The sequence below is a fragment of the Lissotriton vulgaris genome, chromosome 6 (genome assembly GCF_964263255.1).
Source record: "Lissotriton vulgaris chromosome 6, aLisVul1.2, whole genome shotgun sequence".
Taxonomy (NCBI): Eukaryota; Metazoa; Chordata; class Amphibia; order Caudata; family Salamandridae; genus Lissotriton; species Lissotriton vulgaris.
This window is the reverse complement of record NC_141694.1, coordinates 1672259420-1672281341: the sequence shown is the minus strand read 5'-3', so window position 1 is coordinate 1672281341 and position 21922 is coordinate 1672259420. Positions and strand designations below refer to the sequence as shown.

The 21922-nt window shown below is 44.9% G+C and overlaps 1 protein-coding gene across 1 annotated transcript in view; it reads left to right on the top strand.

Moving 5' to 3' along the window:
- Positions 1 to 21922, top strand: part of LPGAT1 (lysophosphatidylglycerol acyltransferase 1) — a 552601-nt gene that overhangs the window by 6680 nt on the left and 523999 nt on the right. The window contains exon 2 of the mRNA XM_086927846.1: positions 20682 to 20948. Within this exon, the coding sequence (XP_086783972.1) occupies positions 20711 to 20948 (238 nt within the window). The 5' untranslated portion in view covers positions 20682 to 20710. The remainder of the gene's footprint in view (positions 1 to 20681; positions 20949 to 21922) is intronic.

Below are 21922 nucleotides of genomic sequence, written 5' to 3'. Positions count from 1 at the left end.
TGTATATTTCCTTTCTTTAATGCAGGTTTACGTCTTTCATAAATTTACAGAAGAAGGCCAGGAAATGGTACGCCTAGAAAATATTTGTGAACTGCGTTTTAGAACAAGCAAATATGCATATGTAGATTTGCTCATGTGAACATCTGCTGAGAGTTTACAAGTTCACTTTTCCTCCAACCACTTTTTTCCCATTCTTGGAAAAAGTTTTACCTCTTCCCTTGTCAGGAATAAGTTACCAACCTTTCTCAGGATGGGAAAATATTAGAGTAGAGCTTGTGAAATTCCTAAAACATGCAAGTTAGTAGGTTTGCACAGACTCAAAAGGGCATTCCAACCCTGGAACTATTACTTAACGCTAGCTCCAGCCCCAGTATGTAGATCTTCAGAAAGGAGGTCAAATAAGTGATTGGATGGTATTCAAAGCGTACTATAGTATGAGCCCTAGCATAATCAGAAAGGCTATTATCAGAGCTATTATATAATGAGAATGCTGCCATAATTTGTCACCACACTACGTATAAGCAAAGGGACAAGCAGATTTTTATACAGGACAAGTAGACTTATGAAGCAACATGTCCCATGGAGAGGTAGATATGGATATGGTTCTCCCATAGTCCTTCCTTGAAGCATAAATGGTAGACGGAAGTGCTGTTGTCATCAAATGTTTCAATTTGGCATTCTTTACTCTCACTCCAAAGTAGGATCTCAAAACCCCCAAAAACATATTACTTGTTTAAGATGTAGTTTATTTTACCTTTGTCAGTATTCTACAACACTTTCTCCAATATGCAGGGCTTTAAGTGAGCCTGGTCTTGCTGGTGCTGCACAACTACAGTTTTTTAAAGGGGGCCTTGAAATGGGTTTCTAGCGGGCTCTGTTTTGTGCCCTGGACCAGGCGGTCTTCTTCCGAACTGCAGTGACAGCAGGCACATCTATGTACGTGTGCTCACACTGCTCACTTCTCTCTAGTGGAGAAGTTACGGCATGACGTCATGCCAGGTGACCCTTGTAGGGCAAGGGAAATCCTTTAACCCCTCCCTTGCTGGTGACGGAACCACTCCGTCATCGGCCGCGGTCGCGCTGCGCTGATGACGGAGCGGTTCCGTCACGGCCCGCTCGGCACGGATTCCGCTCCTGCGCTGAGCGTTCCATTGAGCGGGCGGGGCCGCGATGGAACCGCTCCGTCATGAGCACAGCTCAACCGCGGCTGGTGACGGAGCGGTTCCGTCACCAGCATGGGCACGCTGCGCAGCCCCCCGCCCCCTTAGCACTGCGGCGGATTAGCCGGCGCAGTGAAGGGGTTAAAATTCTCTGGATTTCCCTTGTCTTTTTGAGAATCAATAGCCGCAACGTTGTCGTAGTGTTACCAGCGCTTTAAGTGGAAGCTTTTTCAGTATTATACACCAGCCATAGTTGCTGCTTATTTATCTTATACAGCTAACAACCATTGACCAAGCCAATAGTCCTGACTTGTTGTAGGTAGGATTTTACTTGCATCATATATCTATCTGGATGCAATGACATACACAGCTAAATACAAGTGGGCAGCACTTTGTGCTAAGCACAGATTTGTAACTTGTGTTTTAAAGCCACGCCCTTAATTACATTGGCCACGCCCCTTTGAGAGACCCCCCAGTTTTTTCATCCCACTTAAAGCCCTGCCGATATGTGATTGTCTTATGGGGTGTGAAAAATGACCGCAGTGGAGGGCACTTAAATACGAGATTGCTTGATTTTGGTGTCTTTTTCTGAGTCTATTGACTGCGCCTACGTGTTGTTTGGTTGCGTGTTATCTCAATCTTGATGATGTTTTTACTGTTTTGTGCCCCTGGACTTTGGAAGTTTAAAGGGTGCGCTGGGTTGGGTTATTGGCTAATAATTGTCCCCTGTGTAATGTACCAGCCAACCATTACGTTGTGAGTGTTGGTGAGTGCCCGATTGATGGCGTCCTCGAATGCCACCTCTGTCTATCTCAAACCATAAAATACACACGTCCCTCTGAATGGTTTTTAGGTTTGTCTGGAAGCATTTTGTGATCGGAATTTTCACACCCACTTTCCCGAAAGTAGATTAGTACAATTGTACGACCGTAATGTGCGTTTACGATGGTGAAAAATCCGGCAATATGGTGGGTTTTCCATCATCGTCAATGATGGTTTTTGGTGCGGTTCAGGGGGCGTTTTTGCATGACCACCATGCTGATGCAGACGATCGGCCATAAAGTAGTACATTCAAGTATTTCCGCATGTACCCATTGTTGGTAGTGTCCTGCCCCGTGATAATTCTGCATTCACTTCTGCCAAAGGCAGGAGTAGGCACCATTTGCAGGCTGGTGAAAGGACAGTGACATCCTCGTGTAATGTGATTCAATGTAAGGGGGTTCTCTGCATGGATAATATTTTCTAGTGAAGCAAAAAAGATAATTGTGCAGATGCTCGATTTACTCAGTGTCCAGATGACTACACTCTGTGAATTTACGTATTCCTAGAAATCTGCAACTCTTACTGAGTTTCAGGAGTGCACATAGGGTAATTTCTGAATGCTTCAAATGTAGGCATAATCTTACTGGAGTAAATATGATATTTTGGAAGGCTTTTATGCCCCCAGCCGATAACGACTAGACCTGTTTTGGCTGTGAATGACCCCGGGCGCGCGCACCCTTGAGGCACCGAATGTCCGAAGAAAGATAAACAAGTTTGCCTGACCCGGTCATGTTGTGGCATTTGAGAGGTCTGGACAAGGGCAGGTCGAGTGTCCTAGCCTGCTTGAAGCAAACAATGGTATTTGTCAACTTTGTTTATCTTAACCGCCCATACAAAGCACGAAAATACCGGTTATGTTGTTCTGTGTGCACGTGCTCATGGTTTACTACGTTCTAGATATTTCAGACACCGGTTCATACCAAATTGCGCCGGTAGCTGGGTGTGGTTGCTTGGGCACTTGGATTCCATAGAATACATTGACGTTAAGTCATCAGATACTCTTGCCCACCTGATGGTCACCAGTGGATCTAACACAAGCATTTGCACATCACAAAATGGCTCAGTGGGTTAAACACCCACCGTTGGTCTTTTTTCCATTGGTTAGTTGGGACTACTTGCTTTCAGTCTCATTCTGTTGTCCCTTTAGTCCAAAGAGTACCTTTCACTGACCAATTTTGGTCTCTTGAACGGTTTGTTTCCATTTGGGATATGAAAGTCTCACCATTGCAGATTCTCTTTATTCTGTCCAGCCTCCGGTCTCTCTTTGTGGGGCTTCTCCTACAAACCCTGTTCCGTTTGGGCGCACTTGTCGACCGTGCCCTTGTCTTTTTATTCACACAAAAGTCATCTGTAAGGTAAAAGTCAGTTTTGCATACACTCTGCTCTGGAGGAAGAAACATCATTTTCCCTTAAGAACCTACTGGAATATCCGATCGTAGCAATTTGCTACCATGTCCACAGCCACATACCAGAAACCAACATTTGCAAACCTAACACGTCTTTCTGCATTTTGAGCCCTGACCTAAAACATTTGACAGAATCATGCTTCCGTAAAAATACACTTCATAGAGGCAGAAGGGCTATCCTGAAGGTTCAATAGCATGAGGTAACAGTTGGTGTGCTTTTGAGATGTAAAATAGTCCCTCGTGCATTGTAGTGCACACACTTCATAGAGACAGTAGGGCTAAAGGTTCAATAACCTGGGTTGAGAGAGTAATACTTCAGTGGGCTGAACCGAAGCCTGCTTTGCATATCTGAAAGAATCGGGGATAATACATGTGCAGACAGCTGCGCCGGCCAGGCCAGACATTGTAAACACTGTGTTCAGATCAGGTTTCTGAAGTGACCTCTACTTGGAACAGCTTCTGGACTGAGCTCTCCTGAAAGCAGCTTGCACCTCTTTGGTGTAAAAGCCAGCACAGGCTCCAGATAACAGCAAGAATCCAGTTCAAGTTACCCTGTTTGAGTCACAGGACACTCAACAATCCTTTCTCGCGGACTTCAATTTGGAGACCCTTGGCCTGCATAAGGCCACAGGTGAACCTCACCAGTAAGGCAGCACATTCACGTTATCACACTTGATTAAATACAAGCACACAGTTGTCAGTTCACTTTAGGTCACTTTCTTGACCACAAAGCCCCTTTGTGGACCTTGAATTTAGACTGTTTTCACCACAGTTCTCACTCAGTGCCTGCAAATGGAAGCACTACTGGGTAATACGTGTTTTAATATTCATCAAGATGGTGGTGGTCAGACTATAAACTGATTTTAAGAGTGGAGAAGAAAGGAAGATAAATACTATGATCATTATGTCCTGCTTAGACCCAGTCATTCTTCACATGATGGCAGCACCCGAGTCTTTCATTAGCGTACCTGTAAAGAGAGACATTTCTGAAAAAGGTTGACCTGCCATCACATTCTTACTATATTTGCATTTTTCACCACTTACCCTGTTGCCTGCACACCTTGGTGCACACTTCTGAGTGCACTATATTTGCATAAAGGCTCACAGAGGGTCTGATGTTCCTCATCGCCCTTAAGTTTAATAATAATGATGTTGGGGAGTTGGTGCGTCCCAGTACGACCTTTTTTAAGAACCTGAGTCGTGTTTCACCTATATGAACATAAAGGCTTAAACTATTTTCCTCTTTTAGAGAGGACAGCAGTGTTTTGTGTAGACTGCAACATGAAAATCTTGTACATCAAAGGTGCCTAGATTCATGTAAGCCCCATGTAAGTATCCATGATCAATCACAGATGCCACTAAGTATCAAACAAGCCTTTTCTTCGTTTCGTGGCGCTACATTCATGCCCAGTTCCATACTGTACTCTGTAAGAATGATCTTTGTGGTGGATATTTTATGCCCTCGCACTCATTTTTTGTGATGGCTGGCAAAGTAATTTTGCTAAATGCTACAGTTATGTTTTGCATTTCAGACCTCTAGGTTACAATCACAGAAGCAGCAATATTGTGACCAATGAACAAGATTAAGCACTAAAAGCAGCCTTATGTGAGCCACTCACATGATCTAGATTTGTGATCTGCGTGAGAAACAAAAGCACAGTTGGTCTCCCCGATTCCCAGACAAATAGTGACAATCGGGGTCGAAACTTCAGCTGCGGAGCCTTTGCTGAATGAAGTACATATTTGTAGATCTGTGGGATTCTGTTCTTACTGAAGCAATCTGTCTGAAGCATGACAGTCGCAGGTTTGAATCCAGGGCCATCTCTTCCTTGCATCCTTTGAACGTTGTTAACATTGGTACAGTTTGATACTACAAGCAGTAAGCACGCTACACCCTTGTTGGGAACTCCACTTGCATCTGGAAATCACCCTTACTTTCAGACTGGGGTTTTTTGATGGCTCCAGATGTTGTCGGTGTCACCCATGCTGCTATCCATTGTTTCTCTTTTCAGTTGTAGTTGGTAACCTTCACTCGGCCACCTGTCACGCCCTTTTGTCTTATGCTTGTATTCGTTTTTGCATCCAAGGAGCAAGAATTGTCCTTGCTCAAAGTATTTGACCTTGGATTATTGCTCTGTTCGCCTTTTTTGTTCTTAGTTTGCGCTTGGAATGTCAGATGTGTACATGTCCTCTTTTTCCCAGGGCTCTAGCTTTACCGTGGGCGTTGCTGTTCATTGCAGCTTGAGTACAACTTTTGTTAAAACATTTATACAATCCGTCTTCCTGATCGAGCACCAGGAATCTGCTGTTTTGGGTTTTTGTTCTGAACTTTGTTGTCATGCCATTGTGTTCTTTTGATTGAATGTAAGTGATGGCTAAGGTTCTCAATTGCACTGTGGCGCTTATGTGGCAGCTCTTAGCACCCAATAAAGTATCTTGTACCTTGTCCCTCTTTGCCAGGGCGCAGGCAGTGGAACCACAGGCAGGCAGGCTGATTGTAACATAGGATGTTGGTAACAGCTGGCAGAGGTGCAGGCACGACAAAGAATGCACGGATTTCCCAAGAGGCAGCTTGGAGGAAGCATGAAGTCTTGTGCCAGCACCACATGGTGCAACTAAAAGAATTTGTAGATCAGCGTATTGCACGTGTGAGCACTGCATATGTCTCTCTGGTGCGGGAGAAATGACAGGTAGCTGTTGTTGATTGACACCTAGGAATCAATGCCATAACGCATACTTATTAGCGGAAGCAGGTCAAGCTGTGCTTTGAAGAGCAGACCCTGTGCATTTAACTAAAACTGTTTTGGTTGGCAGCTGGCTTGTGTGCAAAGCCTCATTTTGGATTGGCAGACATTTTGGGTGGAACAAAGGCATATTTTACTTCTGTGTTGCACTCCAGTGATCTGCGTGTCATCACGCTAACAGAAATAATAGCAGTGTCAAGTAAGAATCTTGCAGTCTCTTCTCTTTGCTGGGTCAGCATGACTCGTTGCCTCAGGTAGAGTCTTTTCTGTATGATGTGGATTCTAGGGCCACTCGCAATAGTACTTTGGAAGGCTGTCAGAGGTTTAAAAAATATTTGTGTGCTCTGCCAATCTTGTGTACCCAAACCGTTCATCTGTAGACCGTACAGTGCCATAGATCGATTGCTGTAGAAGATGTGTGGGTTCACAGTAAAGAAAAGGGCCATAGAGAGAAATGTATGACATAATTGATCAAGAGTAGGATGGCCTTCAATTGCTCTTTGACTGTAGCCAATAAAAATAGACTGCATTTAAATTGGATTACATTACATTGCGAATTCTGCCACAACGAGGAGACTATCTGTCCCAGAATATACATGACCTGGAGGAGGTGCCCTGCAGCAGTGATGGCACCTGTGGCTAGTGTTATAAGGGAGAGTCTTGCGGGACGCGCATGGGCCAAGGGCGGGCGTGTCCTGCGCTCGTCAACAGGAGTAGGCAGGGCAGGGCCACCCCCAACTCCCCCTTGGCTCAGCGGTTAGACAAAAACTGGATCTTCATATCCTCTCTAAAAAGGAACTAGCCAGGTCATACCGTGAAAGCAAACTTTCCCTGCTACTTAACCATCAACATCTCGGGACCTTGACAGCTTCCTTTTTGTCCCACAAGGTGAACTACAACATGGAACAAACTCTGGATACATTTTATCCCTCCTTACTGAGAAAATTATACCTCCAGTGGAGACATGGGTCTCTCCCCATCAGAACTCTCACATCCAAATGGAGTGATGATCCAAGTAGCACCTGTCCAGCGTGCAGAATTTCGGATGAAAGTGAGCTCCACATCCTTTTTTTCTGTCCAGCTTATCGAGAGATCCGAAGGTACTGGATTGTTCCCCTATGTAGGAATCTGGGATTTAAGAGGTGTCTGGCCGCCTTTAGAGTCTTAAAAACGGATTTGTCGGACCATATTGTGTTTGCTATGGCCAAGTACTTGGGCGCCCTCTGGTCTATCAGAAGGAAATGTCTTAAAATACAGACTTGAGTGCAGACTTGTTTTTAGCATACAAGGATTTCTTTTTAGTGGTGTTTTTATGAATTTTACAATTTGCTGTATAAATCATTTAAATGAAATGTTCTTTATAAACGTCTTTTATGGTAAATTTTACCGAAATAAAGATATTAAGAAGAAGGATCTTCTTTGTGAAAAGGTACTGTTATTTTTTTTTGTTACCACAGTCCGGGCAATGCCCCGTTTTGGCCTCTCAGTACCTGCTTAGCCACTGGGCCTGCCATTCTATTATCATACATGTGGCGGGTCAGATCCCTCTATCGCACTTATTTCAATTAGGGGCTATTTGATAGTCTATCATAGCTGCCCCTTCCTATGCCAGGGAGTAACCCTGACTGCTTTCTAGTATTGCAAGGAATGATTGGAACCTACAAGGCACATTCTTCAGGAAGAGCAAGCTCTCCCTGGGCTACAATTGGTTTGGGGGTAGAACCCGATCCAATGTACTAGCGACCATTAAGTGGACCGGGCCCTTATCAGGCTATCATGCCCATGGTCGTCTTGGCTCCTGGGAAATGACAGCGACCTTATTGTGATAAATAATTTTTTTTTGTTCAGTAATTTCTTGGGTTTGCCAATTTTCTCCTTCTGTTTGTATATACCCTGGGGGGGACGGGGTTGATTTGCCGAATTGTGCTTGCTGAAGTAAGTTGCTTTAGCTAGAATGGGCAAAAGGAAAACCATGGACTGGTATTCAGCCCACACACCCAATTTACCGAATGTTACATGAGCTATCTGGGTAAATAGGACTGAGAACTCGATCACCGAGCGGCGGCTGTCACTACATTCAGAGACAGCAGCTGAGTTGGGGTCCGATCAAGACGCATCTTCTCAACCAGTGTTAGAGCTCGCACCCATGCCACCATGCCCATCCCCAGGAGTAATAGAAATTAAATCTACGAGCACCATCTTGCCATGTACGAATAGCACTTGCCAACCTACAGGTAGAGCCAACAACTATAAAGCCGGTAGGCAGTAGAAACCAAGAGGCACTTTGTTCCCTGATTCTAACCCGGACATACTATAGGAGAGAGCCGCTCAATATATCCTCTGCAAAGTGTAGTGGTAGGGCTTCGCCTGAATGCTTTAAGCAATTAATGGATAATTGTTTGTGCAAGGTTAGGAACTATGTCCCTGGCATTTAACCCCAATATACGCCCACCTATCAGCTGTGGAGATGGAATTGGGTGCCAGTAGACAGGCGCAGGCCCGCTTGACATAACCAAACTCAATGCGATTTGGGAGCCTAGAGCTGTGCAGGGATTTAGAAATAAGGAGCATCCTATAGTATGTGCCCAGGGGCCGCCTTTCAGTACATTTTGCACAAGAAATAGATCACGCTGGGACTCCCCTAATCGAGCCCAGGGAAGGAGTAGTCCAGATTGCAATAACCTTAGCCAGTCTCCCCGACCAGGCAGCAGCAAGAAAGAGCACGCTGCTGACGGATTGCCCTTACTGGTAACCCTACATTGCATAATCCTAGAAGGAACCCCAAGCTGCCGGTGATAAATGCTCCACCGCCATCATGTCCATATGTAGTTAACCTTACTGGAGTCCCCCATCTGCTAGAAGGACAAATTGAGACACAATGATGAGTTCCATAATAAAACCTTGGAGGTTTGCACAGTTTAGAGATTTTCCTTTTGCACAATCTAAAAACACACTGTTTGCCACAAGAGTGGCTTGGATTGGGTCTGAAAGGGTGGACAGAGGTGACCATTGCGTCATTATTCATTTTAGATTTCCATCCTTGGCCTAAAGTGTCTTATTTGGCAGCATCAGTAATCCACTAGGAGGGACCCGTTTTGAGCCCCAACCCCTAGGCTATTTCTATCCCTCCTCTATAGGACAACATTCAAAAACCTACCAGCAAGTTCGAAGGGAGTATACATCCTCTCTATCGACTATGGCCCGCCCCTACCAGAGGAGGTATGTGACATCTTTTCTATGCCAACATATTGTTTTGACTGCTTGCCAGGGGTAGATTGACCCTTAGCTGACAGGCAGTGGATAGTCCCCAATGCTGTGAGATCTGAAATAGGGGGCTCCGCTTCTCTCCGTGCAGAGAAAGGATTCACCAGGGACTTTGCCCCCCATGTAAACACCATTAGCGATGACATGGGCTCACCCCCTAAAGTTGAGCATTGTATTTTACTGGGCAAGGGCCAGCTTAAGGTGGGGCCCGTGAATATAGATCATCGTTATTATAGAGGGAATGACTGCCCCTTAGCACGCACAATGTGGCTGGGAAGCAGCCAGTTAATCACGAGAGCCAGCAAACCCCCATACTGGGTCACTGCGATAGTCAAGTTGGAATAATTTCCAAGGAGGAGACCAGCGCTATTGATTTTTTAATTAACATTTTCAGGAATTGATAGAGAAACTTGCTCCACCATACAAAACATATGATCGGTGCGGACGGTAGGGATTTTGCTGCACTCTAGACACCCAGACCAAGCTAATCTCTTGGAATATAGCAGGTCTGGGCTCAAGCTAGCATGCCCGGAGCGGTGTGAGTGCATAGAACAGTTTTACTTTAGTCTATTATGAGAGACCTGGTCCATGCAACACCAGCACCATGCAGGCTAAGCCAACTTCCCAAACTAAGCCATTACAACAGGGAAGAGTAGGCCTTCTGGGGACTTACTTTGGGTGAGTTCAACCGTGTCCGGTCTGCTGAGAGAATTAAAGGTGGATTCGTTAGACCCCCTGTGTGTATTTCTATCAGTTCCGCAAGGCAATACCTACTATTTCTATAATGTGTATAGATCAGCCGGGTGCCATCGGAACCCGTCACGTTAGAACAACTAAATGAGCACCTAGCTTTGCTGCCAATCAATGCTAGGAAGAATGTTGGGTGGGGTGGGGGGCTTTAATTGCCCATTTGAACCATTGAACTTTGAGATTCCGTCCTTCTCGACCAATGGCCAGTCCCAGCTTGTGAGATTCCCTCCATCAAGAAATGGACACCTACTGTAGTAAAAATGAATGCACTTAGTCGGTCGGAGTAATAAAAAAGCAAGACCGTGCCGTGATCCTGCAGCAAGGGGCACCCATAAAAGGATTTTCTCCATTGCTAAAAAAAGAGTCGGAGCGAGTAGGTTAGAAAGAGCCTCCTAGCTGCCGCTAAGCAAAAAGACCACCATTCCTCTGGAACTCGGTGTCCTATGGCAGCAGAAATGGATTTAGTTTTATTGAAACTAATATCTTAGCCAGCAATTGGGTAGCCCTCTTTTCCAGCCTGAGGAGCCTGGGGACTACAGGACAGCCGGCCAAGGGTACAAGGGAGGTGGAGGATGGCATTGAGGTGGCCGCACTTGAAGTTCTTGCCACCGGGTGTGATTTTAATGGGCAGGAAATTCCAGCCCAGGAAATATGTTTAGCCGTCAAGGGTATTGTATCAAATAAAGCGCTGGGACTAGACAAAATTCCAGAGAATTTATTCTGGAGTGAGGCAGATATTTGGAGCCCCTATTTTTTTTTTACCCTTGTTTACTGCTTTCTTGAAAGGGGAACCTGTGCCTCTGATGTGGGCCGAGGATGAAATTATTCTCATACATTAAAAGGGTCTCTGAAATCCCAGCTAACTATAGACCCAGAAGCCTCATCAACTGCTCACAAAAGCTGTTTAGGAGGGTCATATTTGGGAGACTACAGGAATGGCTGACCGAAAAACGATATTATGTCCCTGCTACAGACAGTCAATTGTGCTTGTGGCTTCCGTAAAACCTGAGTGTTCCTGCTCCTGATGTTGTTAGAAAGGGCTTTCTCTGGGTGGTGGGTGCCTGTATGTCATATTTGTGGACCTACTTTCTGCATTTGATTTAGTCCTTAGGCTGATTTACTGGCAGGTACTGCAAGAGTTGGGGTAACCATCTGTTTGCGAGATATCATCGTGAGGATTCACAACAACAACTGTGCAGGTCAGGTGTGGTCATGCAGACGGGTTGACTGAGCCACTCCCTGTAAATAGAGGGGTAAGGCAGGGTTGTGTGCTTACTCCTACGTTATTTTCACTCTGTCCTACAAAATTTAGAAGGCCATTGATACAGCGTGACAACAATGCCCCCAGGCTGGCAAAAATGAGGTCCCTGCCCTTATATTTGCAGATGACACCCTCCTACTATCTAAGTCTCCCAAAAAGGTCTACAAAAAGTCCTGGACCATTTCGAGTACTTCTGCAAGTTGAGGGGCCATGAAATAAACGTAAAACACACAATATGATGGACGGAATGTTGCACAATGGCAAAACATTCACCCCCAGTCACAGATCTTGGTTTAATCCATCGTTATTTTGCTCACCAAGCCACTGAGTTCAGACATGGCCATATGCAAATCAGTCTTGACCCTGTGCCTCATAAGAACAGTCCGGACCGAACTGCCAAGCCATGTCTTCCCTGGACCGGAATCAAGCATCCTAAGACTGGTTTCTGGCTATCAGCCGTTTTCAGCCAGGATAGTTTGACTCCAGTGGTGTAGTGAGCATGGGACCCACATCTGGACATACCCTTCCCACATAGGGTGAACAGCAAAACACACAATATGATGGACGAAATGTTGTACAATGGCAAAACATTCACCCCCAGTCACAGATCTGGGTTTAATCCATCGTTATTTTGCTCACCAAGCCCCCCCAATTCAGACATGACCATATGCAAATTAGTCTTGACTCTGTGCCTCATGGGAACAGTCCAGACCGAATTGCCAAGTTGCTTGATGTTGTGAACCGCTGCCACATTGTCTATTTTCTGCAGGACGCACGATTGCACACAGCACCCCGGGTCCAACATTTGATTGCAGAGGAATCTGCCATCAAATCCAGGCAGTTGATGTGAAAGGATTGTTTCTTGGCAGTACATCCACTGCTTGTGGTGAATTGCCCACAGTGAGCTCCCCAACCGGAACCGCTAGCGTCAGACTCGATGACCAGATCTGGGTGGGAAGCAAAGATGGCGTGTCCATTCTATGCCTCCGTGTTGGATAGCCACCACTGGAGCTCTTCTCTTGCCTCCTCCAACAGGGGAATAAAAACTGGGATTATGCGAGACTCAGGCGAAGGGTAGACGCTTTCAGACGTTGTAAGGCCTGTAAGTGGAGAAGCCAAGAAAAATGGCCTGGATTGAGGATGCCAACAGGCCTACCAGCCTGGCTATCTGGCAGAGGAAGGTCTTCTGTTTCGCCAGTATCCTCCTGACTTCGTTTCTGGGTTTCACTTTCTATTCTGGAAGGAAGACTCTGGGTAGTCACCACCGAATCCAAACCCCAGAAAGGTGGTGGAGTACAAACGGTTTATACTGGACTTCGCTTGATTTATGACAAAATCCAGGGACTGCAGGTGATTCACTGCCATTTGTAGGTGGCGAGGCAGTGCCTCAATTAGCAGCATATCGTCCAGGTATACTATCAAACTCTGACTGGTTCAGTACCTTGGTGAAACACCAAAGGATCACCGACAGGCCGAAAGGTAGAGAGGTGAACTCATATGTTTGTCACTACCATTGGAAATGGAGAAAATGTCTGTGCGGTGGAAGAATGGGCAACATGAGATGAGTCTTTGAGGTCCAAGTGGACCATCCATTCGCTGGGGCGAAGCAGATCCTGTAGAAGTTGAATGCCCCCCATCTTTAAGTGGCTCTCCACTAGCCACTTGTTGAATTCCCGGGGATTGATCATGAGCCGCTGACTGCCATCCTGCTTCTGAACCAGAAACAGATTGTTTAGAAGTTCTGAAGGATGAGGGTCGAAGTGACAAATTGGCCCTTTGGCCATAAGTTCTTAAATCTTGTCTACGAAGTGAGCTAGGCACCCCCACCCCCCCAAGCGAGTGCATGAAACAAAAGAAAAGCTTGCAGTGCGAATTTGCATTGGCTCTTCCTCTGCGGGGGTCCATTGCGGGGACCTCTGTGGCACGATCAGCCTCTGGTCTGGTGGAATCCCCAAAAGCGAGAGGAGTCTTACCATTGCCCTCGCTGGGAAGCTTGACCTCTGCCAGAGGCAGGGTATTGGGAACGGTCAGCCGAGCGCCTTCTACTACTGGCAGCTCCAGAGAGAATATGTGCATCAAAAATGCATTTGCTATTGGACTAGGCTTTGTTGAGAGTTAAATACTGAAACAAACTTTCTGAGCTCTTTGACAAACTGGTTGCCTTCGAGCCCACCTTGTGCCACTTGGCCCACCTCCGAAGTAGCCAAAACACAATGTGGGGGTGTGGAGGGAAGGGGGGTTTGGGTAGGGGTGGGTGAGGGGGGCAGGGAGCAAATTGGAAATGAGAGGTCCAACACTGATGCTCCCAAGGAATCCCATAGTTATCATTGAGGGGTCACTGTTTCTATGAGACAGAAGACAACCTATTCTGGTTGGATAACTAAAGATACTAAAGTGTGGTATTTTTTCTTAAACGCGGTTGGATCTAGATGAAGGTGGGGGAATTTCTCCTTTTAGAAGTAGTGCCCTCACACACCTTTGCGAGTGTCATGCTTCATCATCGGGCATTTGCTCCTTGTGGAGGTGGCGCTGCTGTCCCCCATGGGCCCCACGAGAGGGCTCTTTCTCTGAGATCTTTTGGAAGGGACGCCACAGTGGTGCATGTGGGTATGTGGGCTTAGAAAGTGTGTGGGTGAGTTAAATTTACCTCCATGGCACCCATTAAGTTAATTTTATTCTGGGTCCTATTTTAGTCCGCAAAGGGTTGTGCCTCTCGTCGAAATATTGCACTTTGTGTTCCCCAGAATTATAATGGACCTTTGGGCCCAGCTGGAAAGCACATCAGGGGTAATAAGAGCCCCGGAGGCTTTGGCGTCCTCCACCATGCCAAAGAACTTCACGAGTGGCTCAGTGATGTCTTGGTGTTTGACAGGAGCGGTCAATGCCATTCTTAAGGTTTTTGATATATTTTTCCAGAAGAGTTGCCATGCACGCATGTATGTCTGAAGTAAGGGCCACTTTGCCGTCCAAAGATGAGCAGGGATATTCTGCCCGAATGTGGTTGTGGACCTCCTGATCCAGAGGCTTCCTTAGCCGACTGTCCACATACTTGCCCACCTTATTACATGGTGTCCACTCCGAAAGGTGGGGATGCATGAGATCATCTGGATCCAGGAAGTCGGATTAGGAACCAGCACTACCTCTTTAGTGGACTGTGACCCAGAAGGGGGTTGTAAGAAAGTCTCCAGGACCTTCTGAACCAGTAGGGCAACCATCCGAGGAGGAAGGGGGGTGTAGAGTTAGGCGAGTGTTCGCTGGGGTGTACAAAGTCTGAGGTGCAGGATAGAGAAAGGGGTTGTGGGGTGTTTGCACTTACAAACACATTTAGCCTGTCAAATGCGTCCAAATCCACCCCTGCGTCGGGCTGACAATTACGCTGGTTCTCAACGAAGGAGGAAGAGGCCTGCTCTAGAGATTCTGGGGCCGAAGGCCCAGGAAGTTCTCCCCTCAGTGCTAGGGGTTGTAGGCACCTTTGCACCATTTCACTGAGTTTCCAGAGGGGCCATTGCGTCTGAGACCCCCTGAATTATGGAGGCATCCACTGCATTGCAGAAATCATCTGTGACTTGGAAGTGTTCTATGCCTCATCCTCCTCATAATATACTCCATATGTATGAGGCAGGTACAGGTAGGTAGAAGAGTGTCACAGTGGTCGCCCACTAGGTAAGGGATTAATGGGAAAGGGAGGGAGCCCCTAGAGATATTTAGCCTACTGCAGCAAACCTGAAAGTCAGGTCCAATAGCGTTAATGGGGAGAATGGCAGGCACCAGAACGAGAAAGTCTATAGGTGAAGAATATATGTGCACACATATATTGACTCCAAGAGGGGCGCTATGACATTTCCTAGCTCCCAACAGTATAGGGTTTGGCAGACAAACGCTCTAAATTATTCAAAATGGGCTTTCAAAGTATCTCTACCAGCCTGGGCTGTGCCGTAGCAAACAGGTGTCACCCCTCCTGGAAAGAGTTTACCCCTCAGAGCTGTGTTTCTCAAACTTTTAACTCCTGAGGACCCCCATTGAGTCGCTACTGGAAGCCCGGTACCCCCAAGTAGTTTGTATGATTTAAATGTCAAACATTAAAACTGTAATTTTAAAAAAGTAAACCCACTTGTGCACATCAAACAAAGTCTAGACTTGAATTACTAAAGATTTTAGTATTTTTATATTAAAAATATTTGAGAAAATTGAAAAATCTTAATGAGAAGGTTGGTGCTGCATCTCACAACTAATTTTTCATTGTTTGGTTTTATTTCGCTGTCCGAGGCTCCTGCTCCTGCCAAGGCTGGACTGGAAACCTAAAGCTGCTCTGGCAAACGTTGTCAGACCAGTCCCTGTACAGTGCACACGAAGTGCAGCGAGTGAAAATGACCACTACAAAGGGGGCTTTGGGAGGCTCTCCCCCCAAGCAAAATGTGGGTGGGAAAATGGTGCATTTTACAACACATTTGATATTCTATATTGAATTGTATTCGCTTTTAAAGCATAATAAATAATGACCTTACAATGCACCAGGCTACAAAAATCTTTTGTCAATCTTCAGTGATTGACAATCTTCAATAATTCCCTCACTACTATCCTCCAACAGTGCCTCTCATCTCTCCATAGCCTCACTGTCACATGCATTTAATTTATTTGATAGCCCCTCTCATACCACTGTAGAGTGTCAGAGCACTTTACATCACACACATACAGAGGCAATAAATCCTACATGTGTAGATCCGTGATTAGAACACGTTACAGAAGGCAAAGGAGACTACAAGGTGTAGGATTCACATGTCATCCATACTGGTAGGCATTTTTTAAGAGTGCTTGGTCTGGAGAAGCACAAACTCAGGATTCAGAATATAACACAGGGGTTAGCATTGACTTTAATAATAAAAATGTATTTCTACCCAAATAAACCTTTTTAGCTGCATCTGGATAATGAAAGACTGGGTGAAGGCCTAACTTACTAACTTGGACCATGCAGTTTGCATGCAGCTCTTTGATGGCAGGTCATATAGCTCACTGTGCTAAATTGCAATTGGAACTTGTGAAGTGCACAATAACAAAATAATCTCTGTGGCAAAAGCAGTAACCCACTGAGCTATGCGCAAAACAAAATATTGTTTTAAAAAAAAATGCATGGTAGACATTCTTTGCAGCAGGTCTATTCACCATCTGAGCTTCCTTAGATGAGTCAAAGCTGCCACTGGACAAACCCCCTATCTCTCTCCAGCAGGTACATTAATCACCAGAGTTATCTTGACACTTTTATTGCTGTCCAAAAACTGCTGATTATACAAGGAACTTTGCAGTGCTTTTAAAACTGCTGCTTGTGGACCCCCTGGGAATGTGTCACGGACCCCTGGGGGTCCTCCAACCCCAGTTTGGGAACCACTGCCTTAGAGCAATCAAGCTCCATGCTCAAGGGGCAGTGAAATTGACAAGCTTGCCTCAGGTGCGCTTCACTTTGTAGTCTTCAGTAGTAGATAGAGCGTCACATTGAGACGCGGAACAGCCCGCTCCCTCTAGCGGTTGGCAGCCCGCCCAAACGGAGACCTGCAACCCTCTGACAAGGGTAAGTAACAAACCATGATGTAAGAGCGGCTGCGAAGGAGTGGTGCGCTGTTCCTGCGGACGCTATTGACTGAGGTGGAAGCACCTCCATGTAAAGGAAAAAACAAAGACCAAGGACTCTGCATTAACAAAATGAGAAATAAGGACTGGAGTACGAACACTGAACTGGCACGGCTGCGAGCAGTGAAGAAAGAGGGCAACTGACAAGGGACAAGATGGTTTATACCAAATAACGGTTCCTGATTGGATATAGACTGATTTTTTTTAAAAAACAACACATTTTTTTAATGATCTTCAGTTTCTTCCTTGGGGAGTTATGGGAAATTAAGTTTTTTGTTTATTGTTGCTGTTACTTTCCGCATGGAAATATGTGAACATATATATTCTTTTTGCATATGTGCTTGGGGTTTCTGGCAAAAGCTGACAGTAAAGCACTCCACTAATCAAAGGATGCTGCCGGTAACTTGGTACACAAGTCGTCTCCCACTCTTATTTTCTTCCTGTCTTCCACTGCTCACTCTCTCATTGTCTCTCTCACCTTCATTGTGTCACACAAAAACTGCCCAATATCTAAATATCCTAAATTGTGTGGCACTAACATGGCATACATTGTATCTTAACCACTCACTGAAATATTTACGGAATCAGAACTTTGGCGATAATGCTGCTCAAAAAGTGATGATTAAAAGAGCGTTTAATAGAGTGATTTGGGGTGTTTTGTGTTAATGTGCCAGTGATGTCTCAGTTGAAGGAACCCCCTGCATGTCGTGTCTGCTGACACTGTGGTGCCCGCATGACCAGGAGTGTGACCCGTGCTGCCTTCTGAGTGTCTCTGCCATTGTGATTGTGCCCCAGTCAGGCTTGCACAGATTTTGGGCCAGATTTGGCACCTGCAAGCAGATTTATGGAATATATACCATAACATTGCATACGTTTACAACGCATACGATTACAACACGGTAGTTACAACAACCACATTGTTACATCGCAATACATTACAACGCAAGTTGTTACAACAACTTGCTCCTAGATGGAGCGCTGGGCTTAGGAATAGTTCAATTTACTATTCCAACTCCAGTGTGTGCAACAGTAGGGAAGGTGTTGGAATAGTACATTACACTATTCCTTAATTTAGAGCGCCATCTATAGCAAGTCGTTGTATCAACTTGCGTTGTAATGTACTGCGATGCAACATCGCGGTTGTAACGACAACGTTGTAAAGGTAACACGATGTAATGGCTGCGTTGTTAAGGTTGTTTCCCCATTTATGTCGCAAACTAATGGATTTGTTTTTGTTTTGAGAGTTCAAGTTGCAGCCACATTTGTTTTCGATAAGTTGCGAAGTGTCATGAGCATTCAGTCTCTCAAAGGGTTCAGGAAAGTGAAGAGATGATTGGAAGTAATATCGACTCTTCTTAGTCAGCCTAAGTTCAGGCTGAATTGTGTGGAGCCTAAAAGCTCCCTAAAATTCCATTCTGCTCTGATAGTGTCCTTGAGCTCATGGATCAAGAGCAGGTCAGATCAGAAGGACGTGCTCCTGAGGCCCTCGGTGTCCAGGTGTGAAGTCCCTCTGGTCTCACACTGATCCTTCTTTGTGACATGGCATCAGTGTCCTGACTGCCAGTAAACTCTAAATGTTCTTGGCATCACTTCAGGTTGCTGTGGTGGGACAAAATACTTGATGAGTGCCAAAGGGATAATTGCTTTTGGCAGCCCACCAAATATGAGGTGTACTTCGCTTGTTTAACTCTATAAAAACAAGCCAGCAGTTCCATTGGTGTGTACCGGATACGCAGGAGTCTGCTCAAGATCTTTGTCTACAGATCTGTCCAGGCCACAATCCTCAGTATTGATGTGCCACTAGGAGGAACTGTGCTATTGTGTTTTTTTTCTTTACCAAGGAGCGGCTGTAAGATCAAAATAGAGCTGTTCATTTACGTGAATTAACTTCCAGAGTAAAACCAGGGATCTAGGTAGAAATGGCTCATTTTAAAATGAAAATATATCTGTATCCCTAAAAAAGCTAGCAGGTAAAATAAACATTTTTTTCCCGACTTTTAAAAATACAAAAAAATGCTTCCATTTAAAAATCTTCTCTTGCGGTCTGAGTGCTGGGCATTCTGAAAAGTTTTGCCATGTTTCAAAAGGTCAGTAACCAATTCCCTATGGAGCAGTGGTTCTTAACCTGTGGTCCAAGGAGCCCTGGGGGTCTACGAAGCCCACTCTCGGAGTTTGCAACAGTTTTGCAAAATTAAATAATGTTGTATACAATGAATACTGAAAAATGTAAAACCTTTTCTATATTTGATGCTGAATTGAAGAAAATATTTAAATATTTGAGCATTTGTTTGGTGTATATTTGGTTTTGTATTTTACATGTATCGTTTTGAGGTTCAATCAGTTTTTTTAAGCAGGGGGTCCCTACTTCCAATGTTCACTCATTGGGGGGGGGGTTCTCAGGATTCCAGTAACGATTCAGTGGGTGTTCACAGAAGACAAAAGGGGAAGAGCCGCTGCCTTACAGCAGTGGTGAGCATTCGAGAATGTTTCACTTAGCGTTTTGCTGTCTAGATATCAGCGACTTATTGTAGTGGGGTGTAAGGAACAGATACAGCAGGCAGAGAAGTGACAGACCTGTTCACTTTATCCTTCCTTGCATCACTTTTCCCTTCATCGACCTAGTACTGGCAAGGTAGTGATGTGGTCTTTAACTGATGTACGGCTACCATTAAGGAGCCCATGTAAACTTGTATTTCGAAAGCTTGCACAGCTAATGCCTACTTGAAATGGTGCTGGGTAAGCTTGCACGGCTCATGCCAGTGTAATACCCTTTTACATGTGCGGGAAAAGCTTGCAATAAAACCTGTTTGTCTGTGAGGGAAACGAGCAGCACTGATGCCAATGTAATTCATGTTCTTTGAGAGGAACCTTTTCTTTGTTTGCCAGGGAAGCTTGCGAAGCTGATGCCTGTGGGACTCCTATTCTATGTGTCTTACTGAAGCTTGACCCTTTTTTCTGGGGTACAAAAGCCAGAATGATCTTTTTGGCTGCTTGTTTTTCATAGAAAGTGAATTTTCTGTGAAATTTACAGTAATTTGAATATGCAAGTATTTCTCCTGTTAATGGTGGTCTTTAATTGGGTGGGACCAAAAGCATTCTAGACATATCACTCACTGTTGCAAACCACTGATGCTGTTTAAGGAGTGGAGCTTAAACCTTTAAAGCTGCACTGCCATTGCCTACAGCGGTTCAAGAGGGCCAAAGGTTGCACCTTCTCACATTCCTTCCAGAATCTTTGGATCTGGCTAATTCCAGAGTTCAAGTACTAAAGGAAAAAGCCATGCTGACTTTCAGAACCACAAGTGTATAGTAGATTAGAGGTGCAAACGTAACTTGAAACCAAAGCATTCCTTCAACTGTGTGAGAGACAGTTATGCAGTGATGAGCCCCTGGTCTTTTACTTTTGAACCTTGCCCTCTGAATAAACACCCACACCACACACACTCTTACTCTTTCATGCTTTACTGCCTGTTAAAAGATCACTGTCTTTTCACCTCAAATTTATTTTGCACATTTGTAATGTCACCTGCTGTTTTGGCCCGTTAATGAACTGACCCTTCTGAAGGGCAGTTATTTTAGCCTCATTGCTGCTCCTGCTGCTTTCATTACTTTATGGTTTTCAAGAAGTCCTTCTCGTTCTTTTCTCCTCCAGGACGTGCCCTCGAATTCTTGTGCTCAAGGATGGCTGAGACTGTGCACCGGATTCAGAAGATGTTCTTATTAACATGCAAAGTGATCCTGAGATTCGCCTTCATGTTCATCAACAACTTGGTGGCCATTCCGTCGTACGTTTTATATTTAATAGTACTGCAGCCTGTGCGAGTGCTGGACAGGAATCTTTTTTGGTACATCGAAGGAGTCATGTTTAAATGGCTTTTAGCGATGGTTGCATCATGGGGATGGACGGCCGGATATACAGGTAGGACCTGTCTTTATGTACTCAGAGTTCTTGCTCTTTTGAAAATAATTGTTGTATCTGTTTTTATTTTTCATCAACAGGGTTAGACAGTTACATTTCCAATTTTGCAATTCTTGGTACATTACACATATGTATATAACGAACAGCGGCAACTTCACATATCTGGTTCCATCACGTTGGCGTCAGTGTGCATCTTAACCGCGCTCAGTGTACTGGGCATATCGTGTGTGTCCTGACCAGTAGTGTGCCTCGATCCGTGGTAGTTGCCATTTCAAGGGTCTCTCCTACATGTTACCAGCGTTGCGCTAGATGTAAGCTGAGAGGTCTTGCTCTTGTCACAGTTTTGCCACAGGACATTTTCTCAAGGGGTGCAAAGTGTTAGTGACTGCTTCAGACTGATTTGGTGGATGGCAAGTGATGTACCAAGGACTATTCTTGCAGGGTGGGGGATCAAGACTTGGTAGTTCATGTTCCAGCTTCACTATTTGATGCTTTAACAGGCTATCTGTAAGCGTGTATATGTTGTAGGAGATTATATATATATATATATATATATATGTATATGTATATGTATATATATATATATATATATATAATGTGTGTGTGTATATATATATATATATATATATATATATATATATATATAATGTATATATTGCTCTAATTCTTGAAGTGCTTCTTTTAAGTTACTTTCTTCCTTTTTTAACTTTTTAAAAATAATGTGGAGCATGAGATTGTGAGCTCTGACTATTGAGTTCTCTGCTTCCCTTGTCACATTACATTTCCTTCATTAGATGTTCATATAGGTGTCCTCTGGGTATCTAGTGTCCTACATTGTTCTAATAATAGTCTGGCGACTTGCAAGGCCCCTGAGAGGATTGCTCTGGACGCACTCGCTGTGATGCTGCCAGAGGTTGGTGACTGGTTGAGACTCAAGATTTGCCTATGGTGTGCTCGGTTCTATACTGCTTTAT